Source organism: Takifugu rubripes, chromosome 5 (assembly GCF_901000725.2).
Source record: "Takifugu rubripes chromosome 5, fTakRub1.2, whole genome shotgun sequence".
Classification (NCBI taxonomy): Eukaryota; Metazoa; Chordata; class Actinopteri; order Tetraodontiformes; family Tetraodontidae; genus Takifugu; species Takifugu rubripes.
Genome location: NC_042289.1, coordinates 6,895,359 through 6,922,206, shown reverse-complemented (window position 1 = coordinate 6,922,206; position 26,848 = coordinate 6,895,359). Strand labels below are relative to the sequence as shown.

Below are 26,848 nucleotides of genomic sequence, written 5' to 3'. Positions count from 1 at the left end.
CCAGTACACTCAGCTGGTTCTGCGGCAGTTACATAAAATCATCACATGGGTACCGTGCACATGCACTTTGTTGTGTGTGTTTCCCCTGAAGTAGCAACCCGGAATGTCATTGCGTTTCTGCCTTTGCACTGCAGCCAAAATGTCTGCTTCTTGTCTGAGGACGGTTTTTCTTTCCGTGGTCGAACTGTTTTTAGTAATATGTTTGACCGCTCTTATCTAACCGTGAGAATGCTTACATTCCCTTTTATTCTTTCAAACTTGTTGCCTCATCAAGCAGTTAAATTGATGTGAATGTATTATTTATTTTCATAGTTTGATAACGTAAAAGTTTATTTGATAGATCGGGTTCATTATCAAATCAAATCAATCTATATTTATATAGCGTCTTTTACAATCAAAATTGTTTCAAGGTGCTTTCCAGAATCCCAGGGCCTGACCCCAGACAAGCAACAGTGGCAAGGAAAAACTCCCCTTTAACAGGAAGAAACCTTGAGCAGGACCAGGCTCATGTAGGGGGACCATCCTGCTGATGGCCAGCTGGGTAGAGAGAGAGGAGAAGAGGGAGGACAGGTGGAGGATAGAATGGAGAGGAGAGGAGAGGAGAGGAGAGGAGAGGAGAGGAGAGGAGAGGAGAGGAGAGGAGAGGAGAGGAGAGGAGAGAAACACATACAAAAATACACTATTTATACAGTGGGTCAGCGGGGCCGGAGGTCATCATGCAGCTCCGAATGGCGGCGATACCTGTAATTATCCAGTGCTTTTGGGCAGCTGACAATTTTCTCTGATATTGCTGTTTCCCTCCTATTTCAGGTCACAGAACAGGAAACCAAAGGTGAGTTATGAACGTTTTAAATAGGTAGTTAACTGTGCTCTTTTGCATGATGCTTTGCTAAGCTGTGTTACAACACAAAAACCCTCAAGGAGCCAACAGGAGGTATTAAGGTCACAAAATGAGTATGAAAATGGTGTTGAGTTCAAGTTTAATGCTAATAACCAGCAGGGGGATGGTGCAGGTCTCTCTTTGGCTTTCCTGAGGCACATCGTCATAGTCAAGAGAGGCTATATCAGGGGAAGGAAACAAACACAGCCAAATGAATGCTACCATACGAAGTGATTTGCTTATCTATGCACATACCTGGAAGTATGGGTCAAAATATCAATTTAGGATTCATTGAAGAGTGCTTTTGGACAGCTTTTTGGATCCTTTCACTTTTGGAAAAAATAATTTTGTATTTCGTTATGCAAATTTATTCAAAACAAAAAAGATAATGTTTCCAGTAATACACCCTCCACTTTTCTTGGTTATAATGGTTTTACCTACCTGGATTTGGGGCTGTTCTTCCATTTTTCTCTGCTGATCCTCTGTCAGACTGGTTTGGGATAATTGTTAAACAGCCATTTTCATCTCTGTCCACAGGCTTTGATTAAGTTCAAGGACACCAGTTGTTCCTAATCCAGTGTTGCTTGTCTTGGCTGTGTGTCAGGGGTTATTGTCCTAAGCACCATGGCCCAAACATGAGGCTCGGGACATGGATAGAGGCTAGTGTGCTCCTAAGAATGTTCGATGCAACAGGAAATCTGTTGTAGCTTTTCTTATATCTGTGCCTTGAATCAATCCTGTCCTTGAGCTCTTGGAGGGAGTCCTCTTGACCCCACGGCCTGGTTTTTACAATTATGTGCATCGTCTACTGTGAGACCTTATATTGACAGCTGTGTGTCTATACAAATCATGGTAAATGAGTTGGATTTACCACAGATGGAGACCAATCAAGATTTCTAAACTTTTAAAAGATACTGAAGAGAACCAGAAGGCACCCAGATCCCAAAGAGTCTGAATACCCATGTCAGCTAATTATATATCACATAGAACTCACTCAGATTGAGTTTTAAGCGTATGAATTTATTGGCAAGGAATATATACATTCAGTTAAATCTATACACACGTGAGATCTATAAGAGTTTGTGCTCATATAGCTGAACTCAGCCACATGTGCTCTTGTGAGTTCAGAAGCTCTTTATTTTTAGTTGCGCTCTGTTAAAAAGAGTGAGTTGACATGCAAACTCCCCATCAGCAGAGGTCACTGCTTTGACCCCACATGGTCTCCCTGAAGGATGAGTTAATGAGACTCTAATGTCATAGAGGTGCTCCTTCTCAGCCATTATTCCTTCCAGTGTCCGAACCAGCCTCAGCTGTGTTAATGACTGTGACCCAAGCTCGCTGGGCTGTCTCCTTCCTAGCTTGGCGGCATGCACACTTTGACCTATATAGAATGCTTTCCTCTAAGCCTTTGCACTATCCAGCAGTATACTCATTTGTATCCTTCTGCTCATAATAGTAATATACCATGTTTTATGTTTTCCAAGCGTTGTGAACTTAAATGTGCTGTATCATTCTTTTCTGATTAACAGTCATTATACCTATAAGCTATATAATAATTTCAGAATTGACAAAAAAAAACTTAAAGGCATTGATAAGTTATCATTCCCTTCCAAGCAACAATTAGACCCGAGGGGCTAAAGTAAAAGCAGATCATCTTTGATAGTAAGAGTAGTGCATTGGGAACTAATTAGGAGAACAATGACGGCAGAGAGGCTGAATCAACAGCCTTCCTTACACTGGCGATCCCCCCGAAAGACCCCGAGCACCATAGAAACCCTGCACCTCCTTGTACATGGTCTAATAGAGAGGCCCAACCTGGGAGCAGCAGGAGGGAAAATGGAAAAGAATACAGTGGTCTTCTGGGAATCGCTTCACAGGAATTAATGTGCGGAGAGTGTTGGGAGAATGCTGCTGAAACGCAGTGCCTCTGGTAGGTAACAGAGCAACTGAGTCGAAATAGGAAAAGGTGAAAAAAGCAGACAGAGCCACGTGAAACTGTGAGAATGCACAGCAGTTTCCTGTTTGCTGGCACAGCTGAGGGGGCCCTTTATAGGATCCCACTACTGACTCTCTGCTCTACCTCACTGTGCAAGGCCTCCCTCAGCAGCAAAGCACTGGTAGAGTACAGATGTATTCATATTTTTTGCTGCTTCTCACAAATAGCAGAGCTCTCCCTTCAGTTGTGTGGTTAAATCGGCAAAAGTTTTCAAGTACGCTTCAGGATATCATCTTCTGGGTTTCGCTACAGTCAGGGACCTCATGGAATGATTCTGGGCCTGCTTCTTAGTCTAAGAATAGCACAGCTCTCAGATATCGGTGTTTGAGCATCGCTCTTTCACAGATGTGTTGTTTGATGGCGGCTCATCTGTAGCAAAGGTGCCATTTGTCATGACTGAATTGTAATCAGTATTGGCCCCTCGGTGGCTGTCGCCACTTGTAAGTTCATTTGTAAGAGTTAATAAGCTGTTGCCTATGTTGGTTTCCAGATTAAAGATGGGACATGCCATGTGCCGCATTGTCATGGTGCAGTAAAAGATGGCATTATTATAAAGTAGTGCCATGGCAGTAATTGTAGAATAGATTAATTTGCCATTTCACATTTGTGTAATTATTCTCAGCACTTTGTGTGCAAGAGCCATAAATTGCAGTGTGATCACAGGGATTTATGTCTTTTTTTCCCATTAGTCCCATGTCTTCAATATGTCTTCCACAATTAAGCACAGTTTTAATAGATTTGTGTGTGTTCGTGTGTAATTGTAATACACATGCAATTTTTGTTATTTACATCAAGAAGCAGCTTTTGAGTTGATGTGGTTATATAGTAATTGGAGAAGAAAATGCTTTAGGATCCGGATGTGTAGTAAATCTCTGAATTACGTTCAAATCGACAACCATTAGGTCACGGGTGTGTGTTGTAATTGAACGCTGTTGTAAGAGTTTTTGATATTGGCTTTTAAAAGATATGTTGGGGAGTAATGTGTAGGAGAGCTGTTTTGTGGTGTCACCATTGTTGAAAAAGTCACCGCTGAGCCACATTATAAACCCTCAGCAGTAAATTATAAAGACTTTTTCTCATCTTTAATGTGGCGCCTGGTATTCACATGGGTGTAATTTTGGCACGTGTCATGACCTAATCCTACAGAGTTTTATAGATATATAGACACACACAGTGTGACACTTCGATCGATAAATAGATGTATAATAAAACAAACACACACTAAGTGTTAAAACCTCTTAGCAGTTTTAATTTAAGTTTCACACGGCTCATCTTCAGTCACACAGCACTTCTCCACCCATTTCACTGAGTGATGGTGCATATAACATCCTGGTTTTATATCTGTTGCTGACAGCAGCAAATTTTCTATGCTGTACTCCGGTCTGTGACCAGTTCACCCATTAAAACCTGCACATGGAGTATTCATCAAAGTGCCTGCATTATGTGTACGTTCAGTTGCAATTGGAGGAGAACTGATAGACTTTATGCGATAAAAATGTTGCATCTATCTCTTTTTGGGCTCTGTTTATTCATATTACTGACTGGTATTGACTTTTATTTGTGTCCTGTTGTTCGTATCAGTATAGCATCCTAACATTTATGCTCCTGTCACTTGTTGTATGAGGCTAATGCAGTCAGGTCAGGTTTTTCTCGGACTTGTGGTTAGCTGCCTGCCTGGGTCAAGAGTACGGGACGTTCCGCTCTTTTTCACACACCACTTCCTGTTAATCATAACAGAGGAGTCTGGGGCGCCTGCAGCTAGTGGTAAACCAAATACAGCAGCGTCTGTCTTCCACCTGTCCCCTGCCTGGAGTGGACACACAAGCAGCAGGTTAACCGGCAGTAGCTCCGACCGTCTGCACATGCAGAACTGGTTAAAACTGACCAGAGGAACTACGTGGAGTGTTGCACATCACCCGTGCACCTCTTTGCAGTCACACATTGTGTGATTTATGAATCTGAATGCGATGCAAAAAGGGAAGACTTTCCAGTTGGTGTCATTTTTATTCACGTCTAATTAAAACCCTTCAATCAGCTCTCCTGTGAGGCTTTCTACTTACATTTGAAAGCCCACAGGAGAAAAGAGATGAAGAACCCTGAAGACAAGGCTTCCTGCTTTATTAACGATCCACTGCCTTATTCCCCTTCTAACACACACAAGAACGTACTTTAATTCCTGGTTGTCTCCGTGTCATGTAACCAACTCTTTCTGACCAGTGTGTCTGCACAACACTTGGAATTTTTGCGCATTACTCATTACTGTAAATGGCAGTTTATGGAAGTAAAAGGCTCATTAACCATACACATCAAAATGATTCTTTGATTTCAAGGTCGTGTGGCCAGTTTTTGCTGTTTTTAACTGAGACAAATAAAAAAATCCCACTTGTCTGTAGCTCTCTCTCTCCTCTCAGACACCCTCAATTCAACCTTTGGGATTAAACAACTCAGACAAGTTCACTATCATTTCCCTTTCTCCTCTGAAAATTAAGACCTCCTTCTAAAGTACAACATGGGCTTTCATTCTGTGAGTTAAGTGCGCTCAGCCCCAAGGCCTCAGTTTCATGTGCATCTTTAATGAACTGGGAATTCTCTTGTTCACCCACACGGCTTTTCCCAAAAAGGCTTTGGCTCTGATCTTCCTATTTCAGTTTTTCGGCTCGATGTCGTGAGAGTTGCGCTTAATAAGCAGAACCGAGTTTTTAATTCAATTCCGGTAATCTAGATGATTACAACTCTGGCAAATTGGCGCTGATGTCGCCTATTCTGCAGTGTTTGTGGTCAGTTTTAAATAAAATAATCCATCACAGTGTGGCCTGCTGCAAGACAAACGGCGTTGTAACTGTAAGCGGATTGAAGCAAAGCTGTTTTCAAGCCGACTTGCACTCACATTGGAGCGTGCACAGGGGGAGGAGACTCTCACACGGACCATTCTCCCCACCACCCTCCTTCCCTCGCTCCTACAGTGTATGTTAGCGCTCTTTATTTCTCTGTCCCCTGCCCTCCCTCTCCTCTCCCCGTGTCTTTCCTCTGATTGGCTGACGAAGCAGCAAAGCCAACTTCCCCCATCCCCCAGCTTCCAGAAGAATCTACGTCACACGCCAGAGAGTCCCAACTGCATAATCATCGCCTTCATACACGTTATCGTACGTTGTGGCACAGGCGTGGAGCGTTGCGGGTTTAAAGAGGAAATCACTTCCTCAAGCGAAACTAAACAATTCTCTCCGTCTGCCATCTCTGAAGGCTTGAATAATGTCGTGGGGAACGCCGGGGACAAGAATGTACAAGGTGGGGAAGGATACAGAGCAAGACCTGAGAGGAAAACGCATCAGATGTAGAGAAATGCGATGCGATGTGAGCTCGAGTTTCACAGCCCTCCTGTTTACCCCCCTGCAGTATGGCAAGGCGTTGCATACATTAGGATATCAAACTAGATCAAACCCTGCACAACATGTCCATACAGAGGAAAATGATTAAGAGTTGAGTCAATGCTCCAAACACAACCCAAACACAATCCTCTCCCCTCAGTGTGGGCCTCAGCATTACATAACTGTTTTTGTGTGTTGAGCTGCCTGCATGTGCACGTTATTCATTGATTCACTGCACACACTCGGGATGTCGGCCAATGGCGAAGCAGTGCTCTTTATAACTCATTTAAGGCCCATAAAGAATTTCTTTTTGCATTTACACTCTTCATTCACCCCCAGCCTCCATATTTTAATACACGCAAGAATTCAAATACGGGTTACGTCTCGTCCATTATGTCTGAGTGATCAGCTTATTTTTGCATTTATTCTAATACACCATGTAAACTGCAGGTCTTAAACACATTCTCTGCATCCTTTTTAACATTCTAGTTTACCAGCTTATTCTATTATGTAAGGAAATGTTCTGAAGCGATTATCTCGCTTGCTTTGTGCGCTGCAAAGCATCTTGCTCGGAAGCCCGACTGTGAATCCTTCTTATTTATCCTGTTTAACGATGACCCCTAACCTGCATTTCTACATTTACCTACAGTTGAGGAGCCCGCTAAGACTTTAACTCGCAGCTTCTTTTCATGTCTTAACACCAGTGAGGGGCGGGCTGTTACATTGTTTTCAGTTCAGATATGTCTTTTAATGTGATGTAGATTTAAGGTTGCGCCAAATCCAGCGTATTTTTTTTTTTTAGTCGTTGCGTATTTTGGCAGATGTTTACTACATTGACAAGTTATTTCTGTCCTCTGGTTTTTTCAAAGAGCAGCTGTGTGTTTAATCTGACCGCTCTCTTGAACGAAACTACAAGGAGCAGGAGAAAATAAAGGCAAATCTCGTGCATTTTTAGCGATCTGGCACTTCATCCAAAAGTCGGGGCAGCCACAGCAGCCTTCCTAAAATATCTACATCTGCCCTTTTTTCCCTATTTTTTTTTTTTATAAATGTCAAATTTAATAACACATACAGTTAAATCTGTAAATGTACTTGAACAGCTCTGCTTTTCCTAAAGCTGCCTGCTGTCCTCGATCCCTGCAGTTCTCCTGTTTTGTATCCTACCCACCTTGCCAGCATCGGCCATCTCCAACTTTTATATTTTCTCATGCATTTATCTTTATTATTGTAGTAAATATGAGCAGAAGTGACTGTGAAACAGCATGGGTGTTATTTGATGACATATTTTCTCATTTGGTGCGTGCTAATCGCAGCACTATAGAGGCCGTGTAAGGCCACTTTTCATCCCAGGTGCTGGAGATTGTTTATTTTCATTCTTCCTCCACCTGGCTGGGAATTAGGTATGGGGATAGTGGAATACGGGAGAAGGGGATGGGGTAAACACAGCTGTGTGTGTTTTATTTACTGAGGCTCCAAAGTGGAGTTGTCTTATTTACTACAGCAGTCACAGAAGAGAAAGTTACCTTATTTATTTGTGTGTCGCACATAAAGAAATATTAAGGGATACATATAGTTTGTAATAATTCTAACAAACAAAGTCTGAGCACTGTACAACAATGTTGACACTATTTCACTTTAGTTCTCCATTGAGACAAGAGGCTTATCTCCTCTTTCTCCTCCTCCTCTCTTTTGTCATCATATTTTGGGAATTTGATAGCTAATCTGAGAGCATTTCCTCTTTTTAAAGGAGCCTTTTAGAATACGTGTGCTGATCGGATAACTCATTGGGGCCTAGAAAGACCAAGCGGGGAGGAAATAGAGGATGAAAATGAGGAGGTTTTGAGCGTGGCAACAGTCCAGTGCTGTGGGCTGAAGTGACTCATGGCTTACAGTAAAAGCTGTTGCTTTTCTACGCCCCTCTGTAAAGATCTGGTCAGTTCTGCCTTTGTTCCGTGCACCTTTGAAGGATGGCTCAAGGGTAGCCCAATAACGTAAGGCTTTTCCTGCTAAGAGATTGACAGAAGCTCATGCAAAGCTGGTACACAGAGAACTTCTGAAGACAGGGTGTTTCAAGATTCTGAGCAAGCATTGACTGTTTGGCATTTCCCCTGTTCAGAGGAATAGCAGCATCTGCTGGTGGATAAAAATGGGGTTGTTGAAAGTTAAGTTAATATGAGCTTTTGACCTCAGACACATATTCTATGTTCCTCAGTCTCTCATTCAAAAAGCTAACAGTTGTGTTTAGTAATTTACATTGCAAGCAATTAAGTTCAATCTTGTTTCCATGTCAAAAGCTGTAACAGAACTCTTTAGGGTTTATTCGCCCTTAGGCATTGTACTCATTAAGCACAATGCTGCAGCATCTTAATGTAAACAGGCCTTGTCAAATGAAAGAACAACTTGGTTCTGAACAAATAGCTTGCTTGTCTGGTTCAAAAACAGGCTAGGTTTGACATGTGCGTCAAGTCTGCTGATGATGCTCTGAAGCAGCCTTGGGATTCCCTTCAGAGAGGTTTGGGACATCTTGCGACGTGATTAAACCTCAGCTCTCTGTTAACCACAAATGTTGAGCCTTCACTTCCATCTGCTGCTCTGTGCTGCCGCTCCTGCCGTTCTCACTGCCATAGCTTGTTGTGCTCTGACGCATGTCTTCGCATCCTCCACCTCCACAAGAACATCACCCTCATTTGCCCCTACGGCTACGAAATTAGTCAGGCTGTATGTACCGCTGTGCGGCTGCCAGTCGATCTTCCAATTATAGTGGCCCGTTCCCACTGTTGACGTTAACTAATAAACCGTATCACAAGAGCTCTTTCATGTAGAGGGGGCATATGATAGTGGGCTATTTTAAGACTGGCATGGTGGAGAAAGCCCTTGACCTGATTTAGCCTTTACAAAAGGAGGAGCTAGGGGATAATCCTGAGCAAACATGATGACCAAATGTCTTCGATTCGTCTGCATGCACTCTCAAACATTTATTTTGTCGTCTGTCTTCTCACTTTGCCATGGTACTTTAAGAAAGGCAGCAGTCATTTATACTATGCATGAACAGTATGTTGCTAAATCAATTGAAAAAATAACATACACATCTAAAGTTTACAACAAATGTGATGACTAATTCAGTGATTCAGTGATCAGTGTTTCTGAGGGTAATGAAACCAAATTTTACATATTTGATATGGGCATTGCTTTTCATTCTGCTGCTCTATGCTGGTGTTCATCATGCTGGCAGCTAGCATTGTCGTCTCTGTACTATTCCTTGCATCTGCCCTTCAGGGACTTCATTAAGTTGCGATCAGTCCAGCTGAGGCCCATACTGTCCTCCCATATTACTTCCTCCTCCCATCTCTCAGTATCCATCTAAGTCAGGAGTGTTGAGCCCCAGACTTGAGTGCCACAATCGAACCAGGTTTTGTGACCTACCAGGTTAGACAACTCTTTTATCTGGGTTCCCCCCTGAATGGTGAATGGCGAAAGTAGAAAAATCCTCATGGATTGTGGCCCTTGAGGACTGATCCAAGCCATTTCCGCATGTAATTTGTATTTGTATTAGGTTAAAAATGAAATTAGGCACCTCTGAAAGTGTTAATGTTGTCTATCCTCTTTTCTCTGCACAGTAGACGCACGGAATTCCTTGTGTGTTGTGCATGTGTGGCATACAAAGAAGCCAGGGGGAAGTCACACAGCACCTATTATATCTTCACCCTGAAGAGGTGCAGTGGGAGAGATTTTCCCCATAAAGGGACTCATCTCCTTCAAACATTTACTCATTGTATTGTTACTCAGGTGCTTGGATCAACAATACCAGTCATGGCACAAAAGGAGGCTCCTCTTTATTTCATTCTTTCGAGGAGTTCCCAGCCTTCTGCTATCCACCTGTCTCTGCCCTCCATATAAAATCTCATGCATGTCGGTCCCTGTTGTTGTATAACGTACATCTCCTTTGCAGTTGCACCTTGTCTGACATTGTGGGCCTGGGCTATGTTTAAACTTGTTTTCTACATAAAACTTGGTATTTATAGTCACAGCACCCAGAAAATTTAGACAAAAACACATTTGTCACCATGTCTAATAGAATGACATGCATGGCAAGTTGCAGTTCATACATTTGGGGGTGTAGCAAGCCTTTGTTGGGCTTCCTTTTCTCCCTCTTGCCTGTCACTGGTATTCAAGAGGGAGACAGCAGCTTTAATTGCAGATGGAATGGTCTTGACTAAATGTTTATAGACTTTTCATAAGGCATAAGAGTGTATTTAAGTTGTAGGGACCTTTTTTGTTTTACCTTATATCGTTTTTCTGAAATTATTCACTCTTCTTGTGCCCCTTGCGCTAGTGTTGCCCAATTTTCCCTTCCCCCAAACAGCAGCACTATTCCAGGGAGGGGGAGAGCCAGAAAGAATATCCTCCGTCAGGATAGGAATAGAGCATGATATAAATAAAGCCTGAGCAAAGCAATAGATAGGAGAGGAGAGACCCAGCCACAGCACTGTTGGTGGGAGGGACTGAGCATGAGGGGTGAGGAAGGAAGGGAGGGGGTTGTCTCATACCACGTAAGAGCTGTGCAACTTCTTGGCAGGATTTCAGAAACAAGCTGTAGAAGCTTGGTGAACTGAGCAGACATATTGAGGCAAGGATGGACTCGGTGGCGTACAAAACCTAGCTCAGTGCAGGATGGTTGGGAAGCACCTCTCCACAGGTATTTTACTACTGTTCATGTGTCTTTTTGCCTCTTCAGTCTCCCTCTATTGATTGCTTTCCTGCGTATTCTGTGTTGTTTCAGTTGCTTCTAAAAGAGCCCTTTTTCAGACTAGAGCTGCAGCGGTGGTGCACAGCATGTAGACGCTGTTGAGCGTTTCTGCACTGCATTTTTGTGCATGAAATGTGCGCCAGCAAGGAGCAGTGCTGGAAATAGAGACAGTAGCTTAGAGCCTTTTTGGCTTTAGTTCAGGACTGAGAAAATGGCGGTCCTGCACTTCTCGGTAGAGCGACGCCACAAAACGACAGCACCCTGTGTATCAGAAACACACTGCCCTCTTTTTTCCTCTCAGTTTCTGCTCCCCTCTTGGGTCGCAAATGTTGGAGTGCATGCGAAATTAGAAAGTGGGATACAAATGCTGTCACTTCCGTGATACAGCTGTGACACTGTCTGCACGTACACGGCATGCATCTAAATACATGTGTAAACACCGAGCTGCTGCAGAGCTACTGAGATTACAGGAAGTTGATGAGTGCAACAAAAGCAATCTGCAAATAGACCTAATATACACCACATTATAACATAATTACACTGGGTTTTTACAAGATTTTCAATCTTTGTGTTGTCATTGCAGATGGAGACTAGTGAGGATAAAGGCTGCCTTTGATTAACGTTGAGTGCAGTTTTTCTGATTGAATTGTAATTAGCTGTTGATCTTTGTAAATAACATTGTTTCTGAATGTAAAAATAAAAGTGAATAATTATTTTCGCTTAATTGTCAGTAGTACTCTATCGTTATTCCTATAGCACTTTACAAAAACGTCTTCAGAGCCCAAAGTGCTTCACATAAAATAAAGAAAATTGAGAGACGGAAAACATACAATAAAACATAAGTAGATGCTCTACAAATAAATAAAACCAAATGTGAACGTTTCACAGCAATGCTGCATATTTAAGGTCCCAGTGTGACCTGATGCCATATTTGCTTTTATACATTACCTGTAAAAACAGAGTGGTTAAAGTCACAGTTAGCAGCTCATAATGTGCTTTGCTGTCAATATTGGCATTATCACAAATTAAAACTTATTTTAGTTTTTATTGCTTTTACTATTTCAATATTCACGAATAACAAAATAAAACATATTAAATACAAATATATATATTTTAAAGAAAACTCTTCCATAATAGACATGTATGTTTACGTTTCCCAGTTCAGCAACATCTTCGTTCTTAAAATCTAGATTTTTGTTACTGATGGAAGACATTGGTCTCATCTTGGGTAATTGCATAATGGGAAATAAATGTAAGAAAATGTGTGGCTGTAAAGACTTCAGTCTGTTTTTTATGCTTTTATTTTCTAAATAAGGCTCTCTGCTGCCATAATCCTTCTTTATATGTTTGTGCATTCTGTGTGGGTGCTTGTTATTTATTTTTATTAACAAAGCATCGTGCACCTAAGCATGCGTCTCAGAAGTTTCCATGGTATTTCTACCAGACTTAAGCTGATGTGGGTGTGAGGACATATATACATTAAAGATCTTTCCTCCCACCCAACTAATGCATTATTTCTTTACTCCCATACAGATCTGTCCCCGCTGAGTGGCCAAGGAGCCCAGTATGATAATCCCCTCTGGGGAGTCTCGCCATCCAACAGGAGTGCCACAAGTGCTGCATCTTCCATCATTCTTGGTGACTGGGATCCACTGATCATTGACCAGAGGGACACAGAGGCTTGGCCTTTGATTAAGCTCAGACACAGCCAGGCCTCTCCTGGAGGATGTCCTGTGGACACTGACCCTGGTCACCTGACCAGCAGTGGCAGTACCAGTAATAGCTGTAGTGTGGTGAATATGGCCACAGGGGCCAATAGCCAGACTGGCCACTTACCTGCCAACCACCTTAGCAACAAAGCCAATAGTGGACTCAACCACACCAGTCATACTGGAACCAGCATGCTATCTAACCCGGTTGCAGCCAATCGCAGCTGGGGCTCTGGGCCAGGACCTTCTCATTGTCCCTCTCAGTCTTCAGTAGGCACTGAAATGAAGAGTGACAGCCCAGTAGGGGCAGGAAGCAGTAGGGGCTGGGGATCGTCTTCATCATCATCTGCTGCCAACTTTAACTTGAACCTAAACCCAAACGCTAACCCTTCTGCATGGCCTGTGTTAGGACATGAAGGGGGTAGTACAGGGGGAGGCAGCTCAGGGGGAGCTAACACCATCTCACCTCCTCAATCTACATCCAACTCTTGTAATCAACCAGGCCCTGCACCAGCCCAGACCAGCACCTCAACTGGAGGCAACACTAGCAGCATTTCCTCGGGGATTGGCAGTGCCTGGGGTAACATAATGGCCTCTGACACATTAGAGTCACATCCTTCCCCATCCACAAATGTGTCTTTCAGTTCAGAACCCCAGAACCTTAAAACTGATGGACCAAATCATACCAAGCAAGAACCTCATAGCCCCATTCACCACTTATCCAGCTGGGGAAATACACCTGTAGGGTTATCTGTATCCCAGCCTTCACCAGGAGCTCCACAGGTCAATGGTGAAGATGGTAGCCCTGTGTGGGGTTTAAGTGGTGATTCAAAAGCACCCACATCCAAGGAGACACCTGCCTGGGATTCTGGCTGGAGCCATGGAGGAAATGGAGGAGGAAACTCTGGAAACTGGAGCGAACAGTCAGGCGGTGGTTGGGGAAAGCAGCACCATGAAGAGCCACAGGGAGGCTGGGATACTCCAAGTTCTCCTCCCCAGGATCTACAGCCTAGTCCTTGGAGCAGAGCTGTGAGCACAGCTGGTGCCAGTGAAGGAAGCAGCGACAGCATGGAATCGCATCCCAGGCATAGAGATCACACATCCAGAGATAATCCAGTTCCTCTAATACCAGCACAGGATTTGGATCCAAGGGTATTGTGTAACACTGGCTGGGGACAGACCCCTGTTCGCCAACACACATCCTGGGACATGGATGATGCTAAAAGCAAGAAAAATGTAGACACTGAATCATGGGGCTCAGGATCAACTGCCCCTAACGATGCTCACGGGCCTTCAAATACTAATATGGGTCCTTCTCAAAGAACTGAACCTGGGAGCAAAAATGATTTGGCTGGATCTCAGGGAGCTTCAGGTTGGGGTGGAAGCATAGCTGCTACCAACCAGTCTGGTTCTGGTTGGGGTGAATCCCCCACCAACATGAAACCCCCAGGTGGCACTGGAGGCTGGTCAACACCTCCAACAGGAGGACCTGCGAGCAGTATACCCAAAAATGGGGGTCAAGGCTGGGGAGAGAAATCAGCTGGTTGGGATGAGTCTCATATTAAGACAACATCCCAGGGCTGGGGAGAGCAACCAAAAGCATCTCACAGTTGGAGCACGAGTGGAGGTGGCAATAATGTCCGGGACTGGAGAGAGCCAGAAGAGAGCAAAAAGAGCCCCAATAACCCTAGCTGGGAGGGAGAGGCAGGAGGCTGGAAGGAAATACCAAGAGGCTGGGGAATGTCTTCAGCAGCACCCGGTGTGTCTGGGGCTGGAGGTAATGCTGGATGGGGAGAACCAACAGGCCAGCGTCCCAGTGGACCTAGCCAAGGCTGGGCTGGTAAATCCCAGGATGGGCCAAATAGCAGTAGTGTAGGAGAGGGTATGGGATCTTGGAGTGGGTCTGTCACAGTAAAACAGAGTGCAGGCTGGAGTGGCAGTAAGCAGGACTCCTCATCTGACCCAACAGGCTGGGAAGAGCCCTCTCCAACTTCAATCCGACGCAAGATGGAGATAGATGATGGGACCTCTGCTTGGGGTGACCCAGGTACCTACAACAAAACAGTCAACCTGTGGGATAGAAACAATTCTGGAATGTCACAGACAAAAGTCAACACTGGAGGCAATAACCCCCAAGGCTTGAACAACAACCACCACCCTCCTCCTCACAATCACCCCTTTCATGGGCCACCTGCACCTTTACAGAACCATACCCAAACACCCCAGAACACAGGGCCTACAGGTGGGACCATGGATTCTGTCGTACAGCATCAGTCTGGGCCATCTCACAACAGGGGTCCCCTTGCAGCGCAAGGTAACCCAGTTTTTAGTGTGCATAAATATCTATTTATGTATTTGTTTTCATGGTTTACAATAATGATGCCAAAACGGAGCGCCGGCTCTTGTGTGTCAGCACAGTTCCGTTAAGCTCCAATCTGTTGATCCTTCTTAAAGGTAAAATCTTGACCTACTTTGCTCTCCTTATCCCAACGAGTTAACCAGTGCGGCCCTATGTCACATTCCACAAAGGCACAGCCAACTCAAAAGGAAGAGCTACAATGTTCTTTACAAAGTGTTGTGTAGGAAAAGTGTTGCAGAGAGTTAGAAGTTTGTGATTAAATGGGAGTTACCGTCTGTCAGGTGGTAGCTGATTGTAGGTACAGCAAACCACTGTTTTTTTGAAGGAGTGTTGAATCCTTCCGCTTCTCAGTAAAACCAACAGCAGGTGGCATGTACAGTGCCCTTGAGATAGCATGTCAACACGATGGTCGACATTTGTGCCTCGACAAAACCTCCGCATAAGAACACATAAAGCATATACCAGACAACTATACATCATTATACGTCAGTCATAGACAGATTGTCCCTATCACTAGCTGATTAAAACTAATAAAATAAGAGTATAGATTAATTTTGTTTGAGTCAGTTACGTTTGGTTTGGGCTCAATATGCTTTCTTTCACTCTATATAAAGCCTTCTTCCACATGCTGTTCATGCTAAAAGATTGAGCATTAGCTATAAGTTTGGAGCAGCTTTTAAGACTTGACCTCTTCCTGGAGAGAGAGCTAAGCTGATCCTGGCACTGCCACAGGTCCATGGACAGCGCTGTGCCTGTCATGCCAAGGGGGTTTTGGCCATGCCAAATCTTAAATGGGCATTTTCTCCTGATAAGCCAAGTCCAGATTGTTGCCCTCCTGCACAATCTGCATTTCCCACTCATAAACACAAGGATAAACACGGCTATGGTATTTGCCAAAGACTGATTTATGTTCAAAGTTGGGTTTCATCAGATGTATATTTATCATTTCTTGTCTCTTTGTTGTCAGGGAGAAAGTTTCCACGGTGAAGTATTAATATAGAAAACAGGATAATTAATTTTGTTGTTGTTAGAAAGACTAATTCTAACGACTGCACCAAAAAAGGCTCCTTAAATTTCACGATAACCTCAGTGATGCAAAATTATGTTTATACTCTGTATACATAAAAAGCATTGCATGTAGAAAATATGATCATTGACAGGGCTTTTTTTGTTTGCGAATCCTTAAGGTTGGGGAGAGATACCCAGCTCCCACGCAAAATCAGAGAGCTCGTGGGGGGAACCTGCACCCGCTCCCGTCTCTGTGGATAATGGAACGTCTGCCTGGGGAAAGCCTACTGGGAGCTGGGGTGATGGCAACCCAGGGATCACATCCACATCTTGCAAACCTGGTAAACAGGTCTTTTTGTATGCTTTTACATACTGTGAACACCTGCTAATAAGTACCGCATTCTCAATCATGTCTGCACTGTTACCTAGAATAAATACTGACCCCTAGTGGCCGTCGCTCTTCATGTCAGATGCACGATTAAAATACCCTAATTTTTGCAGGCTAATACATTTTTCATATATAATTTCTCTTTTGATGAGTTTCTCACAATGCTTTTGATTATGCAGCTCCCAAACCTATGCAAGACGGATGGGGAGGGGGAGGAGAAGAGCTGAACTTGTCAGGGGGTCAGTGGGATGCTGAGGACGGAGACATGTGGAACAGTGCTGCTTCCCAAGAGAGCAACTCCTCCTGTAACTCTTGGGGTAATGCATCTAAAAAAATTGCACAGAAGGTAAGTCTGATAAACAATATTTGCTTTGATTTTCTCACATTTCTGGGTAAAATATCATTTTCCCCGAACTCCACACCCAGGGTAAAGTCCCAGGGAAGCAAGAAGATACCTGGATCATGAATCGTCTTATCAAACAGCTGACAGATATGGGCTTCCCCGTGAGTCCTTTTTAGCTTTCCTGCCTTCTAAATGGCGATATTACAGGCTCATCTATCATTGTTTTTTGCTTGTGTCTGCATTACTGATGCCTCCTGGTTTCTTCTGCAGAGGGATCCAGCAGAAGAGGCTCTAAAGAGCAACAACATGAACCTGGATCAGGCCATGAGTGCCCTGTTGGAGAAGAAAACAGAACTGGATAAGCGAGGAATGGCGATAAGCGGCCATGACTACAACAATGGACTAATCAATAAGCCCATGAGCTGCCCTCGGCCTCCACTCCTCTCCAAAGACCCTTCTGCAGACCCACGCTTGCCCTTCATGGACAAGGTTAAATGCCTCATTCATCTGAAGAACTGCTATGCAGCACAACATTCAAAATGTTTATTCTCATTTGCTTTACATATTAAATCTCATTCTGAGGGGAAAAAATGTTGATTACGTTATTTTGCAAGTTATTTATTTTTCTTTAATTTTTGATTATGTCGTCCTTTTCCGTCTGGCAGATGCAGAGTGGAATGTTTGGTGGAGCATCACAAGCCAGAGCGGTGCAGCAGCCGCAGCCTCCTCAACCGCCTGTGCCGCCTCTCAATTCCCCTCAGCCTAGTCTACGTGCTCAAGTGCCTCAGTTTCTCTCCCCTCAGGTGCAAACACACAAACGTGCCCGTATTTCCCTCGCTGCACTCCAGTGCCATCAAATATGATTAAAAATGTGTTCTTCATCTGTTATTTATCCACTCTTTGGAAGTTGCACTTGATGGCATGTTCACTGAGTTCCAAACCCCATCTTTCAGGTTCAAGCACAGCTCTTACAGTTTGCAGCAAAAAACATTGGTCTGAATCCTGCACTTTTAACCACACCAATAAACCCTCAACATATGACTCTTCTGAATCAACTTTACCAGCTGCAACTGGTGAGTCTCTGCCTCTTCTGCTCTCCTGGTTTATTCGATGCCTCTGATGTTACTCCGTGTGCTACTGAGTTAAAATGAGTGAAAGTACAAAATATGGTACTTATATCTAAACTGTGTTTTTACCTGATATGCAGGCTTACCAGCGTTTACAAATTCAGCAACAGATGTTGCAGGCGCAGCGCAATGTTTCCGGCCCCATTCGACAACAAGAGCAGCAGGTAAGGTTGCACTCGGGACAAGTTTTCTAATCTTTCCAGTTCTTTGTCATTCAGGCTCTGCGCATGATTATTTCGAGTGTCCTTTTGTGCGTGGTTATTTTCATATTAATGTTGCTAGTTTTGCATAACTCTTGCAGAGAAAGATTTTCAAAACCTTGTCTACTTTGTGATGGTGTCACAGGTTGCACGTACAATCAGTAACATGCAGCAGCAGATCCAGCAGCACCAGCGACAGCTGGCCCAGGCTCTGCTGATGAAGCAGCAGCAACAGCAGCCGCCCCCTTCTCACTCAGGCCTGCATCCGAGTGGGGCTAAATCCACCATGGATTCATTTCCAGGTCACCCCCAGGCTCCAGGCTTCCCTGACATGCAGACCAAAGAGCCACAGTCGTCTCCCAACACCTACAGCCCCTACTCTCTCGGTGAGGACTATTTAACTTCTCTTTTGAGTGAATTATGCAGTATATTAGTATATGTGTATGGTTACACTGCCTTTTGTGGTATTGTGTTGCTGTGTGCAGCTGGAATGAATCCAAACATGAATGTAAGCTGTATGGAGGTGGGAGGTCTGGCAATGAAGGAACCCCCCCAGCCTCAGTCCCGCCTGTCACAGTGGACTCATCCTCACTCCATGGAAAGCCTTTCAGGAAATTCCTCTCCTCTAGAGCCCAACCTGGGCAAGCACGGTACGGAAACGAGCAGAATCCTGGCTAAATGAACAGCATCAAAATTGGTGATATTCCTGATTCTTTATCAGATTAAATGGTGTTTTTCCTTGATTAAAAATCGCATTTGTTCCCATTAAAAATTCCTTAAAATGTAGTCACAACATCTCTACATTTCATCACTGCCTTCTAAAAGCGTCGTCACAATTCCTCAGGTGCCAACCTTTGTCCACCCGGTAAGCCTCATCAGCTGGAGGACTCCTACAGCCCCTACAACCTGATGACCAGCTCGGACTCCCCCAGCAGCACCCTGGTCCCTCCCGACAGCTGGGGGCAGGGCAAGAGCAGCAGCGACAAGATGGCCAATGGGACCAATATCAACTGGCCACCAGGTATGGACTGGCCATTCAAGATGTGTTGCTTAATGTTGTGCTATTGTGTTCAGATAAAAATAATACTCTTTTTTTTATTATTATTTTTTATTTTTTATTTTTATTTTAGAGTTCTGCCCCGGGGTGCCCTGGAAAGGTCTCCAGAATATCGACCCTGAGACAGACCCTAATGTGACCCCTGGTAGTGTGCCCAGTGGGCCCACCATCAACACCACCATACAGGATGTTAACCGCTACCTGCTGCGGGACAGAAGTGGAGGTGAGAGTGGAGGGATTCACAATCTATTTTGTGATTGGTTTTTTTATTTTTATTTTTTTTAGAGATTTTCTTTGCACCATATTATAGGTCATGCAAACCCTGCAGCCTTAGAGGGTTGTGAAAGAACATATTTCTGTCCGTGGAAGCCCACTGAAGTTGTCTGAGCTGCTGCCACCAGGCGTCTGCTTCTCTTTCATTTCTTTGTTAATTTTCCTACTTTCTGCCTTTACGCTCATTATCACTCAGTTCTGTTTTCTTTTTAATGGGCTCGCTGCCTTTGCTGGTTGTGCATTTTCCTTTGCCCCATTTTTTTTCTCTCCTATTTTTTTCTTATTTGTTTGTGTTTGTCTGTTTGTTGCTGGCATCGCCTCAGGCTCCTCTCCCACTCCATCTCAGAGTGAGGCTCAGCCTCCATCCACTGATTGGCCAGTCAGTGCCTACTCTAGCTCGTTCAGTATGTCGTCCCCGGAGACGGACGATGCAGGTACATGGATGATCTGTAGCACTCTCACTCCCCATTGCGGTGACTGAATTCCTGCAGACCGACCTTTCCCCCTCTCTGCTGTTACCCAGAACGTGAACCGCTCAGTGAAGAACCACATACCTCCTGTTAAATCAAGTCCCTGTGCCTCTATGATACGACCCCCCTTCCTCCCCATCAGCTCTGCTGTCGTGCAGTGTATTTCCCCTGTGGTGTTAGTGTGTCTTTGCTCTCCTTGTCTGTGGCATGAGAGGTTGTATTTGGTGAAATCTTTGTCCCCCGTGGCACGCCTTCTTTCTGTGATTTAGGTTTAAAGTTCCATCATTTCTTTTCTATCCAGGTAAACTGTCAGAAATGAAATCTACTTGGTCTCCAGGCCCCATTTCGCACAGCCAGGCCTCACTTTCACATGACCTATGGAAGGTCCCCCAGGCCCCAAGAACCTCCAACACAGCCCCTTCCCGCCCACCACCTGGCCTCACTAACACCAAACCTGCCTCCACGTGGGGGGGCAGTTCCCTGGGATTAGCTCAAGGCTGGAGCAGCTCTTACACCACAGGTGGTGCTTTTGTGTATTATTTGTCTGATGCATTAAATATTATTAAAAGACCCATTTTATAGTTATTTCTTATCCTTGTCCTTTTCTTCCTTGTGGTGCCATCACCTTAGCAGGTACCACATGGAGTACCGACAGCTCGACCAGGACCAGCAGCTGGCTGGTGCTGAGAAATCTCACTCCGCAGGTACCAGTATGCAGCATGTCTGTCTTGGTTTCCACAGATTTGTAGCCTTTTGAAATGATGACATTTGAACTCATTTGTGCATGTTTGTGTCCCAGATCGACGGTTCCACTCTGCGTACACTGTGCATGCAGCACGGCCCCCTTATCACGTTCCACCTCAACCTGACACAGGGCAGCGCTGTGGTGCGCTACAGCTCCAAGGATGAGGCTGCCAAGGCTCAGAAGTCCCTGCACATGTATGTCTTAGAACTGTCTGAAGGTCCGAGTTGTTTTTGTGACGATCTTCATCCGCTTGTTTTTCTGTCGTCTTCATCCAGGTGCGTGCTCGGGAACACGACCATCCTGGCAGAGTTTGCCGGGGAGGAGGAAGTAAATCGCTTCTTTGCACAAGGCCAGTTGCTCGGTGGCACGACCAGCTGGCAGGCCACTCCAGGCACCAATCAGACCAGGATGGGCGGCGCCAGCTCTGGAGCATCCCACCCGATCGGTCACTCATCCCACTGGAACAACAACAACAACGGCAGCAGCAGCAGCGCTGGAGCGAAGTCGGGCGGGGAGCTGCTGTGGGGTGGCGTGCAGCAGTATTCCAGCCTGTGGAGGCCCCCGAGTTCAGAGGAGGGACGGGTCATGGGCAGTCCCACCCCAATCAATACGCTGCTGCCCGGGGACCTGCTGAGCGGAGAATCAATGTAGGATGGAAACTCGACATCCGCCGACGTGGAAAAGCAAAAACCTTTGAAATCATTGTGGAGATAATCATTGTGGGTGTGTCAGAGAAACAGAGACGAGGAGGAGGACAAGGCTACATCCTCACCACGCGCCCTTGCCAACCTCCAACTCTTTGTTTTTGCTAACATTTCATCTGGGAGAGATTACGATCAGTGTTCCGCTCTTGCGTCTAGAGACACAGGAAATCTTTTACTCAGCAACTTTTACAGAATCGAACCTCTGAATACATGCCATGTGAAATTTACTTTACTCAGACTGACACAGTGAGGGGCTGCCAACTCTGCCTTTTTGAGGCAGTCACACTGCACCTCAGAGATCCATGACAAGGCATCATTCCCAAAGTCAAAGTCAGCTGATCCACACATAACGTTTTGTTTCTCTCAGCACTAATATTAGCCTTAACCTCTTTTTTCCTGCCCTGCTATCCTCACTCACTGAACTTGGTGAAGAAGCATATAGACACTTGCACACCCTTATTTCTGAGCCAGTGAAACCTGAGTGGAGTATACATGCTGCTGCGGCTATACATAAGCAACCACAGCTCCCATTTTCAGTGCATTTTTGCAAGCCGACCAAGTTCCCCAAACAACGCTCAAAGGGAATGATGCAACTCTGTTCGCTGATTTCAAGCCATTTATTTTTGTAGTGGTTCGTCTCTTCTCTTTTTTCCCCCCTAAATCATTGCAAAGAACTGATGTGTCTGTCAATCGTACCTAACTGTGGGTGCATTTCAGGGGGGTGTACAGTTACAGACATGATGGATGATGAAATGAACCACTGCTATTATTTTGGAACTGTAAATGAGATACATTGATGCACCTCAATTCACCTGCGAGGCAGCTTGCAGGTTGGACCCTCTCACTGGCGGTTTGGAAAACCTCAAGTCGGAAATACGATCGCCGGTGTAGTCGGCGATTTGTTTGTTTTTTTCTTCATTTGGAAGAAAAAAACACCATTTCAACTGATGTGCAATATTAGCCACAGACTCTACCGTCCAAGTCACCCCCCCCCCCCCCGCCGTGGCCTCTCACAAAGAGAGCTGAAACTAATGACTGAAGTGCATCTCCCACTCACTCGTTCACTCCAAAACTGCCACTAATGCCCTTTCAGATCCCACACACACACACACAAAAGTGTGTGAGTTTAGGAGAGTAGCATGCTGGTCTTTCACCACCCTCTGTCATGGATACAAGGATGCACACATGAAGCACTTCTTCAGCCAGCCTGCTCTCCTGACTGATCCCAGTGACTGAGGGTTAGGAGAGGAATGATTGTGTGTGTGTGTGTGTGTGTGTGTGTGTGTGTGTGTATGTGTGTGTGCATGTGTGCGTGCGTGTTTGGACTGAAGGCATTAAACCAAAATAAGGGTAGCCTGATTTCCTTTTTACCCAATATACCAGATGAACTTTTGTTTGTTTTTGTTTTCCAAATTTGCATATGTAAAAAAAAAAAAATAACAAAAAAAAACTAAGATGCAAAGATTTGTGAATAGTCGGTCTGTCATAGCACTTATCAAGAGCAGCGCCGCTCTTTTATACCCAGAAAACCAACAAATAGGAGAAAGAGAGGCAACACTGGCAAATTAAAACTGAAGAAAGGACAAAGCAATCTGCATAGTGGCTTCTCGATATACTTATTTTTGAACACGGATGTGAAGTTTCCTTTTTTTTTTTGAATACTCCTTCTTCCTTCACAAGAGTGGGACCAGAGAAGATGTCACGCTGGTAGCAAACTGAAGGGAAAGTACAAAAGAACAAACTAACTGGGCTGATGACGCGCGCGGCACGGACCCCCCCCACCCCTCCTCCCTGCCCAAGCGGCCGCGTTCATCATCCAGGTAAATATCACTGTTATATTGCATACTTTGAAATCTATAGCCTTTGTGTCTGGAAATGTTCTGCGTTCTACTCGGTCCAGCAGGGAGGACCGCCATGTTCTTTTGTGGTCCTTCCCCCCCCCCCCCCCCCCCCCCCACATCTTCGGAGGCCCTGCCAACCTGTGTGATAGTGTGGCCACTGAGTGCCTGCCTGCAGCAGAGAGCAAGGCTCTGCAGCAGCCCTCGTCATCACCCCCCCCAGCCTACCGCTCGCTCGACGCCTCCCTGCGGACACCTACAGACTCGCTCCCCCCCCCCCAGCCAAGAGCAGCTCTTTCAGAACTGGCCCACCTGTATTCAGTTTACTACTACTGCTGCGCCAGCGTCTGTCCTCAGCAGCCTCCTCCGTCTCTTTCCTGCAAGGATCACTTTATCCAGAGACGGAGACGGTTCGACGTTCTTTTGTTTTTCTCGGTCGCACTTATGGATTTGCCATCGTGCATTAGTTTTTACATTGTTTGTTTTTGTGGCGGCGACGCGCGCTGTTGTTGTTGTCGTTGGTGATGCAGATGATGATTGTGTTCCTGATAATAATGATTTTTCTTTTTTCTTTTTTTGAATGACTTTTTAATTCTCGGTCTTTATGCAGTGTTGAGCTTCTCTCCTGCCCCTCTCTGACTCCGAGGCAGCAGCAGAGCCCCCCCCCCCCCCAGGAGATACTTGGCCTGGCAACACACACCAAACCTGTCTGATCTTAGTAACTGGCATGTTTTCACGTGGGGTTTTGTGGAGGTTGTGTCCCCCCCCCCCCCTCATTCCAGACCTTCTTGTGTTTGACAGGCCTCATTCACACTGGTGCTTTATGTTTAACTCTGGGAGCACTCAGTTACACTTAGAGCCACCTCAACTGACAGCAGCCTTCCATTTCTATGCAAAGACAGGAGGTCTTCGTTCGCAGCCGCCCACCAGATCTTATATTTAGACCTTTACTAGCAGGCAGCTTCTCTCAGAAACACTACACGACCCGCTGCAGACGGGCGGTCGGCCAAACAGTCGGTCCTTCGGTCTCGTGCCAACATATCCTAATTGATCTTTAGCGTGATGAGTCCTTCTTTTGGCTGCCTGGGGAGCTCCGGGGAACAGAAGGGCAGGAGAGATGAATGGTGCTGGTGTTCCACCAACCCATGGGAAATTTCACAAGGAGGCGCAGGGAGGGATGGAGGGGGGGGGGGTTTGGCTGGTGGTGTGTGTCTGAACTTACATTGGGTACATCTCAAAAACCAAAAACATGTTTGTTGTTTTTTTCTTGCTTTTATCATCAATGGGGTTTTTTTTTGTTTGTTTGTTTTTTGCAAAAATGGGGGGAAAATGACAAAAAAAAAGTGTTTTGTCGGTTCACTCCGGGAAAAAGGTGCATGCGCTCTGTCTGTGTACGCTGCCCTCTCCGCCTCGCCCCGGCTGTCAGACGCCACCATTTCTGGCGGTTCTTTCTGGAAGTCTAACCTGGTGACCGTGTCAGCCGGAGTGTGTGTGTGCATGTGTGTGGGGGGGGGGGGGATAAAACACTTTTGAAGGCAACCCATCAGCTTAAGCGGCACAAATCGGGGGCTCGTCTCATATTCGGTACCACGTCTTAAACCCCCGGGGACTCGCTCTCTTCCAGAGTCGCTTCAGACGCGCGGACAATCACTATTGCCTGTGGCGTCTGTCCACCCTTCAGTCCCCGACTTGAATCAAAACGAGGTGTCAGAAGGCAAACGAAGGAAGCCCCCTCCCACACCTCTCACCTGCACTCTAATCTACCTGTCTGGTGTGGGGAAACTGACATGCTCTCCATCGCTAGAGTTTGTCTCGTGTTTTTTTTTTTCCCTAATGCAACTGGAGCTAAAGCAGAATCGACGAAGCGTGGGACGGGGTCCCCGAAAAGAGTTGACTTAGCAAACGTCTCTTTAACGAAAGCAAAGCCCTGAGTTGAATATGCACATGCTAGTTCATATACAGTCGTATATGACTGGATCTCGGTTTTCCACTCCCTGACGTCCCCCCCCCCCAAAAAAAAGATGAGATGATTAACATATCATAGTAAAACAAAATAACAAAAAACAAATACTTGAATCCAAAAAAAAAAAGCGCCAATAATGTAATGTGAACACTTTTTGTAGTCTTTTTTTTTTTTTTGTCTCATTCATACACTTCAGAGCTATTTTGATAGGACGGGAGCGAGTAAAATTTGAAATTCACTCGTAGTTGAAGATAAAGTTTGACATTAAGACGAATTTGCATCAGTCGTGTTTGAGTGTGTCGCTCAAGGTTGCTTGTACTGTATGTCGTACGACTGATTTGAGCACGTTTGCATCTGAGAGTTTGTGATTACAGCGGAGGAACCTCCGCCCAGTGATTCTTTTCAATTCAGTATACTGTTTGTTTTTTTGTTTTGGGTGGGGGGGGGGGGGGGGTCTGAATTATATCCTGATGTTCATTGTTACTAGCCTCTAGCGTTGCACTGAGTGTCGCCTCACCCCTCATCCAGCTAAACGAACAACATGACAAGTATTGAGGGGAGAGGGGGGGCAGTTCATGTGTATATGTTTACTCAAGGACTAAAATAAGTGTTTTTGTTTTTCTAATATAATGTTTATCTACCTTAGTGGCTTTCATTGTGGAATAATCCAAGAAAGTATGGATCATAAATGAGTATTGCACCATTTTTCAGACTGTAAACCTTAAAAAAGTAGAAAAGACAAAAAAAACACAAATGGTTACATAAAAATTACAGCAAAAAAAAAAAAAAAAGTATTTTGCAGACCTGTGGCCATAGGTTGGGGGTAGAAGGCTTCAACTCTCCCAAATCTGAGCAGCGGAGAGTGCGAAGGCGAGACGTGGGACTGAGCCTCAGCTCGTAGGGCTCGCTTCAGAGGTGCCTACTCTTTTGGTTTGTTAGCTTTCTGTTCTTTATCATTTACCTTCACTTCACTCATGTCGGTTTTATGTTCTGCAAGGCCACTGACAGTTTACAACATTTCCTTTTCTTTTGTTTTCTGGAGTTCAGAAGAAAAATCAGCAACACAAACGAGTTAAACCATGGGAATGTTTAAAAAAAAAAAAAAAAAAGGACAAATGCTTCCAATCTCTAAGTGCAACAACTGACTTCACAGAATGAAGATTTATCGTGCTACTCTCACGAACTCTGGGATCGAACAGTGTTGTCTTGTTGTCGTTTGACCTTCTTTGTTCCGTGTCAATGTTGATTTCATGGACTATCTGAAGTTTTGTTGATTAAATAGAATTTTTTTTTTCCTTTATATTAAAAAAAAAAGAAAAGAAAAAAGCTCACTATGTTGCACACACACGAAAAAGTGGATCTCGTCTCAGGAAGGCCAGGGTTCCAGAGTACCAACTCCACGCCATTTTAATGTACATTTTTATGATGATTAAAAAATGAATAAAAATGTAAAGGAAACCATTCTAAGCACTGAAAGTTATGGATTTCGGAAGAAGAGAAAATACCTTTTGTTTCTAAATCCGTAGCAGTTACATAATAACCAAATAATGGACTTTAAATGAAAAATGAGTGCTTTATATATAAATCTATATATTAAAATTGCTTTACATTTAAAAATTAAAAAAAAATCATTTTGATTGTTGAAAAAGAGACCGTGAATAACATGCAAAATGCTG

At 44.7% G+C, this 26,848-nt stretch overlaps 1 protein-coding gene and 1 long non-coding RNA gene across 2 annotated transcripts in view; both read left to right on the top strand.

Moving 5' to 3' along the window:
* The window catches only part of LOC101061941 (trinucleotide repeat-containing gene 6C protein-like), a 29,113-nt gene extending 2,832 nt beyond the window's left edge, over positions 1-26,281 (top strand). Inside the window, exons 3-19 of the mRNA XM_029835940.1 lie at positions 811-832; positions 12,522-15,011; positions 16,244-16,405; positions 16,632-16,798; positions 16,879-16,956; positions 17,066-17,284; positions 17,461-17,598; positions 17,749-17,868; positions 18,003-18,086; positions 18,268-18,508; positions 18,608-18,772; positions 18,967-19,143; positions 19,253-19,402; positions 20,224-20,442; positions 20,553-20,626; positions 20,722-20,861; positions 20,943-26,281. Of these exons, the coding sequence (XP_029691800.1) occupies positions 811-832; positions 12,522-15,011; positions 16,244-16,405; positions 16,632-16,798; positions 16,879-16,956; positions 17,066-17,284; positions 17,461-17,598; positions 17,749-17,868; positions 18,003-18,086; positions 18,268-18,508; positions 18,608-18,772; positions 18,967-19,143; positions 19,253-19,402; positions 20,224-20,442; positions 20,553-20,626; positions 20,722-20,861; positions 20,943-21,318 (5,022 nt within the window). The 3' untranslated portion in view covers positions 21,319-26,281. The remainder of the gene's footprint in view (positions 1-810; positions 833-12,521; positions 15,012-16,243; positions 16,406-16,631; positions 16,799-16,878; positions 16,957-17,065; positions 17,285-17,460; positions 17,599-17,748; positions 17,869-18,002; positions 18,087-18,267; positions 18,509-18,607; positions 18,773-18,966; positions 19,144-19,252; positions 19,403-20,223; positions 20,443-20,552; positions 20,627-20,721; positions 20,862-20,942) is intronic.
* On the top strand, positions 839-11,712 carry LOC115249798 (uncharacterized). Its single transcript, XR_003888431.1, has 2 exons — positions 839-10,937; positions 11,572-11,712. It is a non-coding gene; the product is annotated as an uncharacterized lncRNA (long non-coding RNA).
* Positions 26,282-26,848: the final 567 nt, after the last annotated feature.